At 41.8% G+C, this 21,378-nt stretch overlaps 2 protein-coding genes across 5 annotated transcripts in view; both read left to right on the plus strand.

The window, feature by feature from the left end:
* The window catches only part of adgra2 (adhesion G protein-coupled receptor A2), a 40,045-nt gene extending 34,683 nt beyond the window's left edge, over positions 1-5,362 (plus strand). Inside the window, exons 12-19 of the mRNA XM_034595628.1 lie at positions 226-426; positions 572-761; positions 1,482-1,690; positions 1,776-1,903; positions 1,983-2,106; positions 2,191-2,339; positions 3,047-3,136; positions 3,292-5,362. Coding sequence (XP_034451519.1) covers positions 226-426; positions 572-761; positions 1,482-1,690; positions 1,776-1,903; positions 1,983-2,106; positions 2,191-2,339; positions 3,047-3,136; positions 3,292-4,720 — 2,520 coding nt within the window. The 3' untranslated portion in view covers positions 4,721-5,362. The remainder of the gene's footprint in view (positions 1-225; positions 427-571; positions 762-1,481; positions 1,691-1,775; positions 1,904-1,982; positions 2,107-2,190; positions 2,340-3,046; positions 3,137-3,291) is intronic.
* Positions 5,363-6,823: 1,461 nt separating this feature from the next.
* Positions 6,824-20,919, plus strand: rab11fip1a (RAB11 family interacting protein 1 (class I) a). Of its 4 annotated transcripts, XM_034595620.1 has the most exons (8): positions 6,828-7,789; positions 13,657-14,093; positions 14,222-14,467; positions 14,504-15,152; positions 16,531-16,870; positions 16,913-18,276; positions 18,562-18,667; positions 19,065-20,919. In XM_034595620.1, exons 1-8 carry the CDS (start codon positions 7,440-7,442, stop codon positions 19,266-19,268), a joined length of 3,696 nt encoding a protein of 1,231 aa, XP_034451511.1. In that variant the 5' UTR covers positions 6,828-7,439; the 3' UTR covers positions 19,269-20,919. The 4 variants fall into 4 exon arrangements, with proteins under 4 accessions (XP_034451509.1, XP_034451510.1, XP_034451511.1 ...); XM_034595618.1 differs by having other exon boundaries at positions 6,824-7,789; positions 16,531-18,276; XM_034595619.1 differs by having other exon boundaries at positions 6,825-7,789; positions 14,222-14,470; positions 14,513-15,152; positions 16,531-18,276.
* Positions 20,920-21,378: the final 459 nt, after the last annotated feature.

Genomic DNA, 21,378 nt, shown 5'->3' on the forward strand with positions numbered 1-21,378 from the left:
ATCGCACGTGCATAAATCTGCAACCAAGGCATTAATGTGAATATTTTTCGTTCTATTGATTGATCTCATGATTTAACCTATGTAGCACAATTAAACAACAATTTAAAAGCAAAATGTTAAATCTATCAATACAATTTTAGACACCTTATCTGGATGACTGAAATTATCTACTGATAATATATGTAAATAGTCCATAGCATTAATATTTGTTTTGTATATGTACAGGTGTCCAGGAACATTGTGATGGAGGCCCACCTAATCCGACCGGCCCACTTCACTGGTATAACCTGCACTGCGTACCAGCGTCGTGAGGTCTCAGTGGGCAGCCTGGGATTAGACATGGCAGAGTCCAGCCATGAACAGCAGCTTCGGTTCCGCTGCAGCACTGGCTCCCATAACACCTCCCTCAACAATTTTCTACTAAAGGTGAGGCATGAGCACCCCCTCTTGCATCCGCTTGTTGTTGTCATTAGTGTGTCGTTAGTGACCTATTGTTCCTGCATTTCCCATGAACAAGGTTCAATGGTGGATTTCAACTTTAAATACATGATTTCCATGTCTTCTTCCCCAGAATTCAGTGGCCCTGGCGTCTGTGACTCTTCCAGCGACTCTGTTTCCTCCTGATACTACTGCCGACTGTAAACTGCAGTTTGTAGCCTTCAGAACCGGCAGCTTCTTTCCTCTGTCTGGAAACTCGAGTAACACTGGGGATCACAACCGCAGACGAAGTGTCAACACTCCCGTCGTCTTTGTAGGCCTAGGTAAGGAATCTTCCCAAAGCTTAAAATACATATATATATATATAAAATTTCATAAGAGATTGCTAGTATTGCTACATTGTGGTGTGATCCCTATATCTCTATAACGTCAACAAATTTTATGTCTTGGGGTGACGCCAATATCAGTGATTTTGTCACCAGGATGCCAGGATTGACACTATTACATTTTCAAAGCAACAGAAGGAGCAAACAACGTGTTTCGCATCTCGCTTCATCAGATTTGTTCTTCTATAATGAGATACACGTTACATAGTCTGGCTCAGGAGCAGATCCAGGAGTGGGGACATTTTATTTATAGAGCGCTTTTCATCATACTCAAAGACTCATTTATTGTAAAAGAAGCAGAGAGGCACTTTTTCTATACGAACAGAAGTGCCTGTTACATTTTCGCAGATTTTCTTCTGGTAATCTATAACATAAATTAATTATAAAACTCACATTGTAAAATCTTGATGGAATTTACTAAATCCATAAATCTAACAACTCTTTGTGCACTCACTTTTCCTTGACCTTCACAAGTGTTAATTTAGCTATTCTCACCTGAAGAGCACAGTGCATCCATGTCTGTGGGGGTAGTTGAGAATTATTTTGGAAAAGGGAAGATGTGGCATCCCAAACCGAACTAATATTAAGGTAGCCATTAACACAACTTGGTCATCAGTGCAGTTTTGTATTAACGATTTCAATCCTTTTCTGTGACAGAGGGCTGCAGCGTGTGGAACCACTCAGAGCCTATCTGGGTGTCACTGCGCCACTTGTCCCCTGGTTCTGATGCTGTGGCAGCCCAGTGGAGCCTGAAGGGACAGGAGAGGCAGGGAGCATGGAGCCAGGAGGGCTGTCAGCTGGTCCACAGTGACAGCAGCACCTCCACCATGCGCTGCTCTCTGCTCAGCAACTATGCTGTGCTGCAGGTAGTTTTTTCAAGTTTTTTAAAATTATATTTCACCAATGAATGAGACTTTCATTGGCTGAATGGGATTTTCTTTTTTTCTCTAGGAGGTGCCAGACTTCCCCAGATCCACACCCATGTCTGTAGCCGTGCTCCACCCTGTGGTGTACGCCTGCACTGCAGTGCTGCTCCTCTGCCTCTTCACCATCATCATCACACACATACTACATCACAGGTATGTGCATTCAGAGACTTCTCACCGCTGTTTGCTATTGCTTTTTATCTTCTGATCATTTTACTCTGTGTCCCTACAGCACTATTCACATATCGAGAAAGAGCTGGCACACATTACTGAACACCTGCTTCCACATCGCCATGACAACAGCCATATACGCAGGAGGCATAAGCTTGACCAGCTACCCAGTGGTCTGTCAAGCAGTAAGTTCTGAGTTTACACAGACTCATAATATTTCAATAGTGGGGTGTAAACTTGATGTCTGATCTGACTGAAATATGTGACAGGTGGGCATTGCGCTGCACTACTCGTCGCTGTCGACCCTGCTGTGGATCGGAGTCAGCGCCAGGGTCATCTACAAAGAGACGGTGTGGAGATTGCCGCGGCAGCTGGAGGGAGAGTCTCCTGTTCCACCTACTCAGCGACCAATGCTCAGGTCAGGGCGCGAGCGAGCCGCAGCACACCTTCACCCACTTCCTGTACCATGAGATTATTGTTCGCTGTCAATATGGTTTATGCTTTAGACAGATGCGGGAGTTCTTGTGCATGGCCACCCAAACTCAAAGGCAGCCATTGTGCCGCAACAACTAAAGTCCCTCTGTTTTTAAGGAAAATTTGGAGGGACATGAGAGAATATTGCTGTAAGGCACAGAAAAGTCATAAGACTAGAGGGGAGGAATGTTTGAAACCAACACAACAGAAACCGAAGGGGTCACCATAAATCTAAGCACGGCCATTCAGGGGGGTGCACTGTCTTTCTAAATATTCCCTTCTATTTTTCACCCTCACCCCCACCCAGCCCTGTGATCATATACTGTGCCGCTGACCTCATCGGACCTCCAGCCACCTCTTTGTTGCCCACTCGGCCACATGGGATGAGAGTGAAATAAATCACAGCTTTCCCGGGCCTGTACTGACCCTTGTAACTCTCTGCCCACTAAAAGGGTGAAGGATCACACAGCTCGGTTCAGATTATAGGCAGTCAGAGACATAACAACACTGAAAGGAAAATGACAGAGACATGCACACTTTAAAATCACTGTGGTCGAAAAGCATCCTGTGGCACAAACAAGAACTGCTCTTTTTTTTCTGAAACTGCAGCTGGGAATGTGTGTTTGAAATGTTTTTCCTCTGTTATTCAAGGTTCTATTTGATAGCTGGGGGAGTTCCTCTTATCATTTGTGGGATCACTGCAGCTGTCAATGTCAACAACTATGGAGACAACAGCCCTTAGTGAGTACTTCTGTCTTCTTCCTTGAGCCATTTGTCTCATGAGCCTGTGTTGTGTTGTTAGGTGCTGAAGTGAATAATTCTCTCGGACATGTTTGATACACAGAGATGTCCTTGTTTTGCTTTGACCCTCCTGACATCTTCTCTGGCTCTTGCAGCTGCTGGCTGGTGTGGCGCCCCAGTCTAGGGTCTTTCTTTGTCCCTGCTGGCCTGGTGGTGTTGGTGACCTGGATCTATTTCCTGTTCACTGTATTTCGCCTGAGGCACCGTGTGGCCAAAGAATGCACAGGAACCACCCTGTCCTCTCCTGTGACCGAGAGCCAGCCCGCGCTGGCTGGAAGCACCAGCCTGCTCTCCACAGACTCAGTGGTGGGACCCATAAACACTGCTGTGGCTCCAGAGGACCAGTACTCACTGAAGACACAGTTCTTAGTGCTGGTGGCCACTCACTTTCTGTTTGTGGCTCTGTGGTGTGCTGGGGCCATGGCTATGTGGCTGACAGAGCACACTAGTTTGTTGTTCAGCTGCCTCTATGGGATGGCTGCCACCATCTTGGGGCTGTTTCTGGTGGTGCACCACTGCTTCAGACGAATGGATGTGCAGGCCTCGTGGCTGGCATGTTGCCCAGGCTACCGCCGTTCTCATCCTATGTCGACTTACACACACACCTGCACTACCGGGAGTGGAGTGCAGACTTCTGAGCAAGGATCCCAACTTTTCATCAACTGCCATCCACCCGCTGACTCTCATAACTCCTCATCAGCTAGGTCGTCATCCACGCCAAGTGGGATCAGCAGCGTGGGCCCCGGGCCCTGCAAGCTCACCAACTTGTTACAGGTGGCACAAGAGAGTCCAAACAATCAATCAGTTACACGCACCCCTGCAAGCAACAACACTAGCACAAGTACCGACAACACCACCAAGCCAACAAACAATACTCTGCCCTCCAATAACGCTGCAGCCCCAGTGCATCCCCAGAGAAGGAAAGTAAGTAGCAGAACTAAACAAGGGAGCAGTCAGTATCACCATCGGAGTGAGGGGAGAGGTCACTATCGTCTCAAAGCTCTAAGGACCGCTGCAGGTGGGGGCAGCCTTGGCGCTTTGGGGCCCACAGGTTTAGAGCACCTCAGCTCCTCTCATGGGGTTAACAAACAGGCCACGAGTGAGAACGGCAGCATTCACCACAGCCTCTCAGAGAACCAGGCCAGCCCACTGACAAATGGGAAGCGGGTGGGGGAGACACTGGCCACAAGCCCCTCAGAGGGAAGCGACGGCGGCAGCAGTGGGAGCCGCAAGCCCTTCCCCCTCCTGCCTTCCATGGCCAGCAGAGTGGCAATGCAAGGTGCTCAGAGACGATGCGCCAGCAGAGACAATTTGAAACTGGCAGCTGCTGCAGAGCGGGAGACGAAGCGCTGTTCGTACCCCTTGAACAGTGCCACGACCACTGTGCCAGGGGCCGCTGCCCCAAATGGCACCCTAAAAAACTCTGGAGTGCTGGAGCTGGAGCAGGATATGAGTGGCACTGACCAGTCGCAGAGCTCTGTTGGAATGAAGAGCAGCTTGTGGAAAAGTGAAACCACAGTGTAACCTATACTTACATGTGAACTTCTATGCATGACCTTAAAGAACTCTTAAATGATCAGGTTATGTTTTAATGGTCTCTTGATTATAATAATTATATAATTTAAGATATAAAATCATGAAGGCATCCAGGACCCTAAACTGGTACTTTTGCCGCTGTAGCATTGTAAGAATTTTCTGTGAAATGGGAAAAAAATAATGAGACTGTGTTTTTTATTGTCGTTTTCCAACATAAGATACTCGTTTATTTTATCCATTTCACACAAAAAGATTTACACAATATCTCTGAAATTGGCATATGATGTTGATTTTGGACGTCTAATGAAAGCTTTACATTTTTAGTTGTGATTTTTCTATGCATATCAACTATAGCATGAAATGGACAGCAAGATGTTCTGTTTCCAAAGTACAGCTATATGCATTTAATCTGTGGACAGTCCTTCACCCTTATGTTTGCTTCAAGTAACAGCGTGTCCTCATGTATGCACTTGTATGTTCATTGTGTGTGTGTGTGTGTGTGTGTGTGTGTGTGTGTGTGAGTGCGTGCATGTGTGCGTGTGTGCATACATACAGTGGAATAACTGTATGAATGTGTCTGTACAGAATCTTTGTGTGAATTAAAAAAAGCTATGTGAGACTTTTGAATATGTGATGAAAATGTTTCATTTTTATTTTCTATGTACTCCCATCAGCACTGACAGAGCTCCCCTCCCTATCTAATAAATTCAGACGGATTAAAAACCAGGGCTTCTCTCTCATACCCAGTCAACAGAAGTCTGTTTCTTGTGTAACGTATCAATGACTGCCCCCTCCTGGATGGCAATGAAACTTTTAAGTCACTGTCATGGTTTAGAAAATGTGTTAGACTTGTGAGTGTGTCAAATCTTGTTTTTGGTTTTGCAACCAATGCTGACTTGACAGGGAACCTTCTCACTATGATTTTAGAGGTGTAAGTATTCAAACTTTCTAAAAGGATTATCCTCAAAATACCTGTTATTTTTAAATAGGCCTGAACAAAAGAAAAATAGGATACATTCTACAATAATGAACTTTTTAGTCACACTTGTAATTCAGGAAATTATCAGGAAATGGTGTTTCCACAATGCAACCCATTGTCCCTGCTTTTTCCAATTGTTCTTTGAGAGGAAGTCCTCTATTGTGCTGACTGTTGTATATTCTGCTGCAGTATGAACTCTTTTTCCCATCAGCCACAACATCTGTTCCATGTGAGTGTGACCTATATTGAACCTCTCATAGGAAGCAAATATAAACATTAAAATAGTCTTGACTTGGATCAAATGATTCAGTAATGTCATCATGTCCAAGTACATCATACATCTGGTGTAAATATTGTTACCTATATATTACCTTATTGTTATTGTCTTTCATGGCCACGGCTGAGATATCCACATGTATATTCTTTGTCGTAGAGCATATGCAGAAACAAATTTAAATTTTAACACAATGAGACACTTTTAAAAACATAACAATCTATTTTTTTACTTTTTTATGTTTCCCAAAATAACTGCTATGTTGCTAGAGAAGGGAGCACACGTCAGCAGCTTGTTCGGTCATTCACATTTTTAAATGATTTATAATTTGATGTGATTTCCATTTCTCTTTCTTTCGGAAACTTGAACTCTGTTGAGTGATCTCTATTTTATTGCCCATGACTATGAGATGAAGTGGAACATTTTCTTCTCCATTGTACGCCCTGGAAACAATCAACCTTACATGTAAGCCTGGAATTAAATGTGCTGCTTAATGTGTTGATGAAGGCCTAATGGATGGATCAAGTACAAGATAATAAGAAGTGGGAGAGAGATAGAAGATGACTGGGTGGACTGATGGATTAATCTCAGGCCACTTGACATCATTTCACCAGTCATTACATGAACACACCTTTTGTTTTTGGTGTCCCAAAACAAATTATGATTTTTAAATGTTGCATATCCAAACCATATTTGTCTGTTACAATAAAGAAATCATTCCTGCAGTGACTGGATTAGATATTTTTAAAATATGTTTTAATTGTCATATATCATTCAAGAAACTAAACTAAACTAATCCTTACTATAGTTTTACACGCTAAATAAAGGGAGAAAAAAAAGAATGAATCTTCCGTCCTGTGCTACATGAGCATGGCTGGCCTCAGTTCAGTGTTCGCTGTTGCTCTATTAGACTCCTCTGTGACTGTCACACGAGTAAACTGATTCCCGATCAGTGGCTGATATCACGAGTTAACGGTCCGTCATGTTCCAACGCCCGCCTCCTCCACTGTCCAATCACTGACGCGCCTCAAAAGACTGAAAGAAATATCAGCCAATCGCGTCGCGTTCTGCGTGTCCTGGATGGGAACTGACAACATCAGGGAAGTGAAGTGACTAACTCAGCCGAGGAGAAGCAGCGTCTTTGTGTTTTCGCCTCTTTCTGGAGTCAGTCTCCCCGCAGTGATGTCGTGGTGCGGTTACAAAGGCCGCTACTGACATCGAGTTTGTGTTAACTTAACTTAAAAACTTTCCACTCAGAGGAGGGAGACGTGTTGCGACACCAGCCCGAGCTTCCTGAACAGGAGTCCAGCTCGGTAACAGGAACTCACAGCGGCAGAGGGCGGCGAAGGTGAGGTAAACACAGCCCAGGGAGAGGTTAACCAGCGGCCCGACGGTGTCAAAGACCTTTAAGACTACCCGGATTAACTTGGGTTAATCTACACGGGGGTTAAACCATGTCTCTGGTGGACCAGAGCCAGAAGTGGTTTCCCACCAGCGTCCAGGTAACGGTGCACCAGGCTCGAAGCCTGCGCGTCAAGGGGAAGAATGGCACCAACGACTCCTACGCCATCATGCAGGTGGCCAAAGACAAGTTCTCCACCTCGGTGGCCGAGAAAAGCGTCGCTCCGGTGTGGAAGGAGGAGGCTTCGTTCGACCTGCCGCTCTTCCACCCGGGAAACGCCGAGCGATGCACCCTGCACGTCATCGTGATGCACCGGGCACAGGTGGGACTGGACAAGTACCTGGGTCAAGCTGTGATCAACCTCCTGGATCTACACGACGACAGGTCCCGCACAAAGACCGAGTAAGTCCGCGCTGTGAAGTGGGCCTCATGTGGTCATCCCTCATGAGGTCACTGTTCCACTGTGTCAGAGGATCAGGTGTCTAATCTGGATAATGTCTGATGACCTCATTCCACACATGTTGCAGTGTGGAAACTAATAGACCATCCACATAACTTCAGTATCAGTTCAAAAGTTCACTGTGATGTAGACAACATCACAAACGTTACAGCCAGAGAAACGGCTTATCTTCTGATAAATAGTTTGGCTAATATCATGTAGCTAATATCATGTAGCTTTATCCCCAGTTACACACCGGACCATTGTTGATATTCATTTAGATTTATTTTCTTAAATTAGTTTGAGCCCACACTGACAAAACTTCCTTTTTTTTTTAAATGTCCACATCCTCCTTAGTGGTTGACTATAAACAAACCAATGTCATTGGTTTTCCTACACGTTTGTGTATTGTTTTGAAGTGGAAAGCATTAACACAATTTCTGTGGCTAATACGAAAACCTACTCAAAGGTCTTTTACTGTCATATCAATACGATGTTGATGTTAGATATTCTCCAAAACAGTTTACTGCTTTTAATGCAAAGATGGTAAATGTAACAAAAATCATTGAACATTAAATGTTGTAAAACACCACACATAAAGCCCATTACAGTCTTTGACTTGCTTCACACTTTGAAACGTGTGAATTATATATTAATCCTTTTTCATGTTCATTACATTGATATAAGTTAAGTTTCATTAATGGGAGAAAAGAATACACCGTGTACACATCAAATATTGTGATCTTAAAATACGTCACAAAATGGAGTTTAAAAAAAAGCATAGACATGGTGATGAGCTGACTTTACCCTCCCTCCTCTTATCAGTGTCTGGAAGGAAAAACAGAAACCATGCAGTTGGTGGGAAAACGAACCAAAATAAGTCTCATCTCAGCTTCCTTCTGTCTTTCCTATCCCCGCTGGGCCACACCTCAAACGTTTGGCTGAGGCTTTTACTTCATGATCTGGTGTGAAGCCAACTCTGTTACTGGCAGCTTGGTTATTGAAGCCTTTCTGGAAATCTTTTTTTGTTTTTTGTTTCTCCTACTGCTGCTGTTACTTCTGCACATTCCCCTGGGTTATTTAGCAGTTAAGTTTAAGTTTATTTTTTGCTCACACCCTGATGTGTTAAATGAGTCAGACATGACTCATGGGTGTAACATGGGCGTAACAAGACTCAAAATAAAACATTTTATTTGCTTTGAATTAGGATATACACACCCCCTTTTGTGAGATACATTTTCAATATGAAGAGGGCTTCATATAGAAACTGTCAACTGTATCTTACCTTGGTAATTCCCTCCCAATATAGTTCTTAAATATATTTAATTATGTGCTTTTGAAATGACCTTTGGTAAAGCCAGTCCTGACATGGTGCTGGAATGACCTCATTCACTTATTTATCACCATCATATCTGAAAGGTTATCTTGTTATTGCACGGCAAGTTTTTACACTTCAATGGCAGAGCACCATGACTGTCCGTGCTAGGTCTCCTCTTTCCATCTCCTTTTAAGATCCAACATAAAGGCTGGGTATTGGATGTTGCTGTTGTCGCCTGAAAGCGTGGTGTTAAATTACTACCCTGCTTCCTTGTACTACTGATACAGGGTGTGACATTGAGGACTTTGTTTTTCTGTTGAAAGGGAACTCTGCAGTTGCCTCTAATACAAAAGAGTGCATTCGAGAGGAAATGAGGTTATAACGCCACACATTTGAGTTTGTCAGAGAGTGAGAAGCATTAATTATCCCAAATCATCAGACAAACAAGATCAAAACCTTGGAAAAATGTAATTTAAATGGTTAGTGTTAGAGAGTTTTTCAGTATGTAACTGACTTACTACTATTATTTGCATGATAAATTGAAAATTGATTTGTCTAGGTCTATAAATTGTCAAAAAGTTTGAATAATAGCCATCACATTTTTCCAGAGTTTAATGTGATGGTTTTTGTTGTTTATCTAAATGTCTGAAGCACAGCAATATTCAGTTTTATAGTTATGTAAAGCAGAGAAAAGCTGTAATACTCACATTTTCAAAGCAGGAACCAGAGACCATTTAGTATCAAAATTACAATATGACCAAGTGCAATATGCTGGACCTCCAATGTTTTGATTAAGGCAAATGTGTCATACCATTTGTAAATGACTGATTGTGCTGCTCCGGACATTATGTGTCCTACAAATCTTATTCTCCAGGTTTTAGGGAACGTGGTTGTTTAGAGCAGACGCCAGCAAAGGTCTCGTCATCATAATTATATTTCTTTGTCAAAACGAAATGCAGAAAATCACACTAGAACACAACTCATCACGGCTACAATAGCTGTTTAAATAATTGCTATATAATTTTTTACATATTTACATTTACCCCTAATATTTGCTTGAATATTGCTTAAAAACAAATCAATTATCAAATTATTTGTTGTCTTTTTTTATCAACTAATTGATTATTCACCTAATGATCATACCTGTATGAAACATTTTAAATCTAGATACATTTTGATTAGTTACTGATATATATTGATATAATGTACAAGTAATGATTATTTTGAATATGTTGCCAGTGACTTTTATGTTCGATCAATGAATCTATAAAATTTAAGAAAATTGTAAAAAATCTCAAATTTGCATTGTCACAATTTCTTGTTGGGTTGACATTTTCATATTTCTTGTTTTGTATGAACTTTTGTTTAAACCCCAAAGAAAAAATCTCACAATTTAAAGATTGAAGTTATAAATATTTGGAAATGATTGCTTAAAACATGACTAAACCAATTCATCCATCATAAAAATAGTTGGTGATGATACTGGACCAACTCCAGTAGTGACAGAGCTGTTCTTTAGAGTCAGATTGATTAGTTCAGACAACAGAGCCACAATATTTGTTTTGTAATCAGTGGCACTAAAAATAAATCCCTCAGTGACGTACGATTTGTGTTCACCCAGTACGAGAGTCACCTTCAGTGAGTCCAAACAAAATATCAATTTATATAACTGCAGCCCTGGCTTTAAGAATATTTATAATTTAAACATTATTTGATAAGTGATACATCTTCTTAAATTAGTTATCTCTGAGTTTGAAACAATTTTTCAGTGGAATCTATCTATGTTTTACTCTATTTACACTTTGTTGTTTTAATGGTTGAGTTAATTCTGCAGAGCACCAGTAGGGTAAACACAGGCTTGTTAATCATTACGCACGTAAGAGAAGTGCCCTTGACAGTTGACAAAGGGAACCTGTACAGCAGGACCAGTGTGCATCAGACATGACAGAACATGCACACCCTGTCGGCTTTTTAACAACTGTCATAAAGCATTGTATTATTAGAGTCAACTTAAATGCGTACTCTGACATAATAGGCAAGAAGAACACCAGTTTCTTGATTGGCTTGATCTTTGTCCTCGTAGATAGACTTGGTTAATGATTGTTTGACTTGGCAGGCTGGGTTCAGGGTTGGAAACGAGGAGTGTTTGAATTATATTTAGCGTAACATTCATTACTTCACGTACTGAACATCACCTCCCTGCTTGTTTGAAAGTGTTTGAGGAATGTTGGTTCACTCCCATGCTTGTTTCCTGACTGTTATCCCTAGAAGAGCATGCCTGGAAGTCTGAGCGATGACACGAAAAATAAATGCTGCAGCAGTAAACTCCACATGAACCGCTGTGAACGGCCTGCTCACTGTCACTTTTTAAAAAAATACTTTATTTACAATTTTCAGGTACGTAACAAAGTGTTGACAGGACACATAATACAAAGAAAATTTGACTTGAACAAAACCTAACAACAATCAAAACAAAACCAAAAAAGCTGCCACACAGATTACACAATCTTACAAAATTGAATCCAAAAGCTATACAGAGATGGGCAAAACCAAAAAAGGTGCGCCAGTGAACCCCCAGCAGAGCCACATTTATCACATTGAGAAGAAACTGATGGGAAAATGCGGTTCAGCTTTGTTCTTGAGTAGTGCAGTCTATGCACCACTTCGTTCACTGTCACTTTTATATTTGCCTTCAGTAATAGATATTCTCAGCATACTCCTCAGTATTCCCCTCAAAGTTAGATTGATTCTTGCCGGGGCCCACATACAGTTTTATTCTACAAAATGATTAAAGAGGAATTCACCTTTACTTGGAGTGAAATAGTTGAAGTGCCCCTCTGTGGATAAAAAGAGTTCAGAAGGGGAAAGGGTCACCATAATGGGCGCCTCGTCTACAGTATTAAAGGGATAGTTCACCCAAAAATGAAATTTCACTCATCTACTCACAACAATGCTGATGGAGGGGTGGGTGAAGTGTATCCACAAAACACTTTTGGAGTTTCAGGCGTAAACCGTGTTGCAGCCAAATCCAATACAATTGAAGTAACTGGGGATCAATTCTTCCAACGTAAATAAAACCTGCCTCCATGATGCTTCTGTGGTGTCATCCAAGTGTCCATAAGCCATGACTTTCAAATTCAACTCGAAACGAGGTCATTCACACCAAGAATTGATCCCCAGTTACCTCAGTTGTATTGGATTTGGCTGCAACACTGTTTACCACTGATACTTCAACAGTGTTTTGTGAACGTAAACACTTAACCCACCCCTCCACCGGCATAGTGGTGAGTAGATGAGTGAATTTAAATTTTTCAGTGAACTATCCCTATAATGCGTCTATTCATAGCAAGGCTTTAATTGCACACGCTGAAAGCATCTGTATGTAATGGTGCTAATGGCTTGTTTTGGCATGGTTTTAGACAGTGCTCTCCAGAACTCTCCTACCTTCCCCTTACAGACAATAAGTGCTGATGCTGTACAACACAAAGGACATAGTTGGGGCTGGGGGGTGTGGGAACAAAGCTGTAATTGTCAGGCTTTATCTGTGGTGTGCATGGTATGACCAACAGGAACTGGAACAAGCCATACACTGGTTAATGACACCTTTCAGTCTCTGGTCGAATGAGACGCAGCACATGAACTCAAACTGATATAAAGCATTTGAAGTCAGAGTCGTTAGGAACCAGGCGATTTATGTTGGATATTTATTTACAGTATGTAATTTGTTATATTCATCTTTAGATCTCAACTGATTTATCGGTTGGTGAGCCTTTCACAGACACATTGGTATTGATGTTGATTTTTGATGATATTCGCCAGTGGGGAATATATGTTTATTTTCTCGAATCAAGTTCTATATATTTGGTTGTATTTGTGTAATCTTTTTATTTACAGTTTCTTATAATAAAGTGTATGTGGGTTGATAACGACATCTTAGTAATCATTGCCAATATTTATATATTTTTTGGTATATCGGCATATAATATATCAGCATAAGAAATGTTTTACTCCCTAATATCTGTGTCAGCATCACTCTCAAAAAATTCTGTCTACACATCTTACACTTAAAACATGTTCTCAGAGCATGGTAATTAAAATAAAAAAGATTAATTAATCATTATATTTGGAATCTAGTAAAAAGCGACTGTTTATCATTTCTGCTTGATTAACAATGGATTGGTAATTAATCACAAGTGTTGTTGATTAATTTTGTGTTAAACCGCTATTAATTGAAAATGTAAATTTCACATAACAAAAAAGCTGAATCAGAAACGGTCAGTTAACACTGTTTTAATTTAACTAGACTGAAATTATTTTGCCTGTGTCCTGCACATGTTAACCTGTATGAGTCATGTAATTCGTGTCTTGATACCAATTCACATGCTACCTGTTGCAATGTAGCAAATTGTGCAGTGGGAACGTTTTGATCCTTTTATTAATTCTAAAGACAGTTTCTGTGATCTTGCAAAACTTTCAATTCAACCCCCTGTTTATTTATTTTTTTCTCTGCAGTTGGTTCAAGCTGGTGGACAAGTCTGGAAAAGCAGATAAGGTGCGAGGGGAAGTGCTGCTAGATATACAGTTCATGAGAAACAACATGTCGGCCAGCATGTTTGACCTGTCTATGCAAGACAAACCACGCTCACGCATCTCCAAGCTGAAGGACAAAGTCCGTGGAAAGAAGAAGGACAGCTTCTCTGACTCTGCCTCAGCCATCGTTCCCTCTGTCAGCCAGGTCCTCACTGACAGTGACGGAGAGGCTGATGCTCAGTCACTCAATCAGTCTCCAGGAGTGAAAAAGAAATCCAAGCTCAAATCCCTCTTTGCACCTAAATCCAACTTGCAGCGTAACATTTCACAGTCCATGTCTACACTGGGGACTCTTCCTGAGAAGAACTCATCTCTTAGTGGCAGCCGCTCATCTGGCCTCAATGTAGACTCACCTGAAGGTAACGTAACCTTTCTGCACTCAGTGTGCTCTGTCTGTGGATAGTTCTGTCTTTCTTCTGCTGCACAGTGCAAGTTATGTAAGTTATGTGTTTTTTTTTATCAGTCTTCTCTCTTTCTCTTCCCACAGTGAAGAAGAAATTCAAATTCCTGGGACACAAGCGATCAGGCAGCTCTGACAGCAAGGTGTCTCAGGGTCCTTTCTCCCTACTGGGTCGCTCCAAGCAGAGCAACAGTGACCAGAACAACTTTTGCATCAACGGCAGTCATGTGTACACAGAGGAGACGGAGCCAAAGAGTGGATCTACTCTCAGTCTGAACAGCTCAGGCCAAGGCTCTGTGGAAGATGTCCACAAACACACCTCAGATGCCTCTGCAAGTTCCTCCAGAAGTGTAGCTGACCCCACCCCCACCTCCAGGCATGAATCAACAGACAGAGCTATACTGGAGCAACAACGCCATCAACAGGAGGAAGAGAGACGGCAGGCAGAAGAGAGGCACATAGCCGAAGTAAAGAGGGTGGAGGAAGAGGAGAAATACAGGGCAGATGCCAGGAGACTGCAGGAGGAAGAGGAGCGCAGATATCAAGAGGAACAGGAGAGGAACAGAAAATTCCTTGAGGATGAAGCAAGGAGGAAGAAACAGAGGGAGGAGGAGGAGGAAGAGAAAAGAAAGCAAGAGGAAGAGCATAGGATGCGATATGCAGCGGAGAATCAGAATCTTGAGGAGGAGCGTCGCAAATCAGAGGAGCAGAAACGACAGGAGGAGGCCTCCATGAGTGACAGGCTGTCAACTCTGTTCGGAATGATCAGAAAGAAGGAGGAGAAAAAAGAGGAGGTGCAGCAGCAAACTAAAGAGGAGTTGCCTGAAACAGCCCCTCGCAGTGACTCAAGCAGTCTTGATCAACCGATCTCCCACCACTCCACTAACCCATTTGAAGACATTCCTCTCAGCAGTAATGAAAGTCCAGCTGATCCTCAGAAATCCAGCCGTAATCCTCAAACCCCATCAGCCATGGTCTTCCTCAACCGCACTGCCAAAGTGTCTGCAGTCAAACCCAGGTATGCCTTATTTTCATATTGTTGCATTATATGCTCATAATAAAGTATTGATGTTGTTATATCATTGTTGGGATGCTGGGGATGCTATTGTTTCACTATTCTTAGACTTGCGTGACTGGAATTTGACCAGTACCTGCACATACCGACGCATTTTAAAATGGCACTTACTTATAGCACTTTGTAGTTTTGCTCTTTTGAAGAAATTGTACTTTCTCTATTCTTGTTGTTCTGGGTTTGTACCCTCATGGTTGAATGCACTTATTGTAAGTCGCTTTGGATAAAAGCGTCAGCTAAATGAAATGTAATGTAATTTTAAGTACTATGTGCATCATATTTAACTTAACAACAGCAAAGCATAAAGAAGAGGGGTTTTTTTTCTCTTCTCTGTTATCTAGTCATCACCAAGACGCATAGAAATGTAGAAATCCCACATAGTTTGCTCCGGTTACAAAGCTTCTTCCTGCACCGAGATGTCAACACTGAAACTTGGAACTTCCACTACTCTCCGCCCTGTTTCTGTTCCTGGTGCCTCAACCCTGTCAGTGTGTTGAATAACCAAAGCTCTGAATTCCATCCTGTAGTTGACTGACGTGTTTGACCAGTTTGGTCTCAGCACAGATGAGAAGTTGGGTGTGGCTTGAGCTTGTGAAGATGTTGTGGAGCAGGTTTCGAACTCCTCATAAGGAGAGAAGCAGTGACAGTGTGACTTTCTGGGTGATCCGATTTTAGTTTTAATGGTGGTTTATTTTACTTTCTTGTGGACTGGATTGGATTTTTAAATTTTCGAATGGTTACGGTAAGAAGCTTGTTCCTGCTGTTGTCATGGTTATTACATTGGTCCTCATTTTCAAGGAAGTTTGCTCGATGGCAGATTAATTGTATTATTTAGTTGTGTTGTATATTTTATTACATTTTGATGCCATGTTGGACTATCTAGTATGATCAAAGTTTCAAAATCTTACAGCAGAAATGTCACATTGCGCTCAACATATTGGACAGCTAAAAATAGAAGCAGTATCCGCATGACGTGAATATCAGATGTACTGTCTGTAGTTTGGCTGTTAACACTGAACAGTGCAGCATTTTATGGGAGCTCATATTTAAGAGACCTTTCTTAACTGTGATATCATTAAGTTTGTCGTCACAGATGAAATACTTTCAGTTTAATAAGATTTGAGTTAGTCGTGAAGTGAGTATTGATTTTTAGGCACTACATTATGTTGGTTTGTAAATGGCAAATCGAATTGTTTTTATTGACTGACTTCTAGACATGTGAGATTCAAGTTAAATTGGTGACGGGTTGTACATTGGTGGAAGTGACTTCAGATAATGTGATGGTCACACTGACCCGTAGGCCTTTGTTTTCACTCCTTGGCAGATTGGTTCAAATTCTGGAGTCTGAACCCCCTGACTGCCAAACCCCCAGTCAGCTGTGTCCTTCCCCAGCCGCCTCTGAGTCCACCCTCTCTAGTGTCCCGTCTGAGCCCCCTGATAGTTTCTCCAACTTCCACTCATCCTTGCCTCCACCAAACGTAAGCAAAAGCCTGTCTGGTTCCCCTTGTGGGAGCACAGAGGATTTGTCATCTGTGGAATCTGAGGGATCTTCACCCACCATGGCGGATAAGAAGAAAAAAGCCCCCCTGCCACCTACGTATCATCTACATGGGAACCAAACAGGAGGAAATCCCATTCCTGTCAGAGAGATGAAAAGTCCTTCTTATGTAGAGGCAGACGGATCGCAACAAGGCAAAAAAATGTCTATACCACTTCCTGATTATGAATCCCTCTTCCCAAAGAAGAGGCACGGAGTACAAGGGCACACTCGGTGGGATCATATTACCGCTGAGGTCAATCAGAGACAAAGGGACACTGCACCTGAACTTCTGGGTCCAGAGATGAGTGTGGATGACCCAGTGGGGCATGATCCGAGTCCTAGGTCGTTCACATCGCAAGAGAGTCCTGCCATGAGGCATTATCAAACAATACCTGAGGAGACCAAACCTATGTCGTTAAAAAAGGCAGCGGCCCCAGCTCCCCCTAAACCAGTCTTATCCCCACATCCTCAATCAATCGGTCAAAACCAGTACACTGCCCAGCAGTCTGGCATGAGACCTAATCCGTCTGCAGTGCAGGGACCGAGAAACACTGACTTAGCAAGCAGAGAAGGTCTCTCTGGGATGTCCAGGGATGGAGCGAGGAAGGCGTTGCAGCCATCACCCGCAGCTACACTTGCACCCAGACCAAGTATCCAAATGGACACAAGTCCACCAGAAGATCAGCAGAAAGAAGCACCCACCGCCAAACCCAGACAGAGGTCTAACGGCAACGAGCCAACACAGAAAGAAGTTCCTGCTGCTGACAAAAACCTGAACAGTAATGCCCAAACATTATTTAGTCAGAGTGTGAAAAGCATGGACAAAAAGAGTAGGCAGGCAAGGGAAAACTTGGTAGAGTTTGACCCGTTCCCCAGCACTGAGCTTCTTTCCAAAGACCCGTGGGCACAGCAGAAGCAGAAGCAGAAGCAAGAAGTCGACAACCTTTTGACTGGCAACATCCAGAAAGAACAGAAACCTGAAATTCAGGGAATGACAGCCGATGATCTTGATAACATTTTTAGTCAAGATAAGCCAACAGATCCCTTTGCTAGTTTTAGTCGCAGCAATTCAAACAACCAGAGTCCAAAAAGGAAAGACTCAGAGCAAGCGGGCTTTCATGCTTTTCAAAGAAAGAATTCACAGAGACGGAGTCTTACATCAAAAACTCCCCCGGAAGATAAAGGTCTCCAGTCTCAACAAGAGCCAGCATCTAAAGAAGGAACAACCAAAATGGCAGCTAACCAAGACCTCGTCACAAACGATGTCAGGAAGGAGCCTGTCGCACTTCAGCCTCAAGCTGACGTGAAGACACAGAGCGGTTTTTACAAAGTAGAGGATCAGTTTGGAGCTGAACCTTTTGCTGTTCCCTCTGCGTTGACCTCCTCTGAGCCCCTCCAGGCTATTACGGAGGAACCAGGGGCTCTGTCTGGGGGAAAGACACTTTTGCAAGCGTGGGTCTCACCATCTGAGGTTCAGCCTGTCAGTGCTCAGAATAGCAATGGAGGTGGGCAAGCCTTGACGGCACGCAGGTGAGATTGAAGAGGTTCCTTACAAAGAATACTTTTGTGGACTGTTTATCTAGATTTGCACATGGCTGCTGTTGTTTTATTGGGAGGCAGATAAGGTCTTAGGATTTACTTTGGGAGTGACTGCTTTGAGAGCTTGTGATTTCTTGGCTTCCATTCCTCATTTTGGGTTAAATTCTGAAAAGTGCACATGGATCACAGTGAAATGATTTGCAAGATTCGCAAAACACCAGAGGAAATAGTGATCTCTTTCTGTGCTTTATGATAATGTGTGTGCTTTCTTTACAGGCCTCATCCCGTGAAGCCCCTGACCTCAGTTGAGAGCCAACATGCCACCAGCACCCAAACTGGGAAGGAGATAAAGGTCCGGGACAGTACACCGGGGAAGATTAAGGTACTGTCATGACATAAATAACATTTTACCTTTTTTAAGGTAATTCTGAGAAATCTTAATAGACTTTAAATATTAACTTAATGACAAAATGTCAGTTGCAGTTGACAGCCTTATTTTTGACCCCTGGAACTTGGAGTTTGAACCCAATTCATGACGAAAAGTCCACTCATTGTGTTTTTCACAGTTGTCTGTAATTGAGGAATACTCAATCTGCTCATAAGATGATTTGGCTGAAAGCTACAGAAAAGCCAAGTAAACTTGTGATATAATTATCTTTTAAATCTCTGTTGAAACATTCTTGAGCGTATTCTCTCTGGGTATAAACCAAAGAGTCATTACAGTTCAATTAAATCAATAAATAGTTATAAACTGTATTTACCTTTGTCGTGTCCCTCAGGTGGCAGACCCGTTAGGAAGTGGACCTTACACTCAGCTCACCCAGGGGGAGTTGATCACAATGGTGGTGAAGCAGCAAACAGACCTGTCCAAGAAGGACGCAAAAATCGTGGAGCTGGAAGAGTACATCGACAACCTGGTGGTGCGAGTCATCGAGGAGAAACCCAGTATCCTGCAAGCCTTAAACGCCACCAAGCAAGTGTAAGGCCGTGGCGGCTCGAACGACAGAGGCCCACTCGGGGACCCAGTTCTGTCTTTCTTGTGTGAGTTTGGACTGTTGTCACTGTGTCATCGTGTTCTCTCAGTGCACGTTGTCACTGAGGGACACGATCTCCACGAAGGTCTTAGAGCATATGCACTTTCTTTAACTTTCAGAGTCTTTTTTCAGAATGCTGGAAAATGTCTCTGAACTAATAATTACTTCATAACAAGCAAGTGAAAATCTTTATACAAGCAGATGAATGTATTTGTTCCGACACTAAGGTACTGGAATTTGCTTTTAATTGTTACATGAAAATATTTTCATTATCTTGATTTATACTTCATACTTGATTGGAACTCGGGTTGAGCATTATTTAATATACTTAATGAGAAGAAAGGTTTTCACTTACTCTGGCCTTTTTAATTTTTACTCTTCACACTGGGCTTTGTGTAACTTTTGTGTGATGCATGACCATATACTCAACCACATACGACCATTCCAAATACATGCTCCATCTTGTTTAGGTCAGACTGTATTAGTATTGTCTTGTAAATATATTTGCAGTACATTTACTCAGCTTTCCTGCAAATACTAACTAGGAATTCTGCCCTCATGAGCTAAATATTAAGATTGTGTAAAAAAACAAGTGCACATTTCTCTTTCTTTTGCCTCTTTCACTTACGTCTTATTTTACTCTGTTTGTTAGTCCATTTGGCAGATGTTCAACATTCCTCACATGTTTAACTCACCACAGTTGAATGTCAGCTGGTCTTCCAGTCCTTAAAATATATTGTGCCTACACTTTTGCTTCAACAAAGTTTTTATTTTGAAAACCAGGAAATCAATAAAAGAAAGCCAGCTACCAAATACTGTACATCCTTTGAATAACACAACAGTTTTTTCCTCTTCTTTATGTGGTTGTAATCTAGCCGGTGCACTAGGTGGAAAATAAAATATTATGCATGAAATATTACAGAATTAAGTTTCTTTAATAATAATTTAAGACTTTGATCATTTTGATAATTGTGTTCTATTTATATAAAAGAAAAATACAGAAATGATTAAAACCTAATCATTAGGAGAACAGTCACAGACTCAGAGTCCGTCATAGCCAGCCTGGTCTTTGTGTTTGAACTACAATCATGAATGAAAACCTGCATCTTTGCCTTCACATTATAATCCTCTTTGATGTCTTGGCAGAAAATAAAGCAATATAACATTTTCAGAATGTGAAAGCTGTGCCTTCAAAATCTTTTTATTACTTTAATGTTTGCTGGACGGAGAGTCATTGGCTCCATCTCTTGTTTGTCCGCCATTTGAAAATAATCATTCAGTCAATGTCAAACTTCTCAAAGGAGTGATGCTGATTTTAAATTTAAATAAAGACACTAATTATTTCACCAGACTGTTGTATTTGAGATTGCTTAGTTATTCCGTGTACATTTTCAAAGAAAGCAACACTCGTAAATGAAATGTTAATCTTCACAGCTCATCATTTTGTAAGCCTTTAAAAAAAAAATTGAATTGTCTTGCGTGTTTTTTAAAAATGTTTTCCCACTACCTGTCCGTTCAGATCATATTCAGTTCTGATGTTGTGTTTAAAAATTTGATCAAGATTCCTGTATACAAATATACAAAAATAAAAGTTTTAAAAGGGAAATAAAAATGCAAGACTGTTTATTTGTGAGTATTGGATAAGTTTGGTGAGGGATAGTTTTGTTATCGGCAACAGATTCCAGTTTAAAAAGACAAAAGCAACAATGAATTGATCAAGAAGTTTAAATAAAGACTGATGTACTGTAGTTTACTACTCAGTGTCCCCGACCTTCATTCTTATCCAAAAAGCTAGTGCTTATGCACCAAATCCACAGCTGGAAATAGTTCCAGACAAATTCACAATTTACTCAGTGTGTGAATGTTTACATAAAACTACAGGGAAATTATCTTGTCCTATATTAGAAAATTAGATCATATATTTGTGACCCCTTGTCTTAATTAGTAAAGAATGGGCTCGATGATGAGACCCACAGAAAGGCCTGGGAACTCTGAGTATTGAGAGAGAGGAATTAATGCACTGTTGGTTTAGTTCTTTTCATGAGACCTGTTAACAATT

The sequence above is a fragment of the Hippoglossus hippoglossus genome, chromosome 9 (assembly GCF_009819705.1).
Source record: "Hippoglossus hippoglossus isolate fHipHip1 chromosome 9, fHipHip1.pri, whole genome shotgun sequence".
NCBI lineage: Eukaryota > Metazoa > Chordata > Actinopteri > Pleuronectiformes > Pleuronectidae > Hippoglossus > Hippoglossus hippoglossus.

Bases quoted from the DNA above. Each gene is read 5' to 3' on its own strand.
- rab11fip1a (XM_034595618.1), top strand. From the start codon at position 7,440: ATGTCTCTGGTGGACCAGAGCCAGAAGTGGTTTCCCACCAGCGTCCAG. The intron at 7,790-13,656 runs GTAAGTCCGCGC...TTTTCTCTGCAG, and splicing joins AGGTCCCGCACAAAGACCGA to TTGGTTCAAGCTGGTGGACA. The intron at 18,277-18,561 runs GTGAGATTGAAG...CTTTCTTTACAG, and splicing joins CAAGCCTTGACGGCACGCAG to GCCTCATCCCGTGAAGCCCC.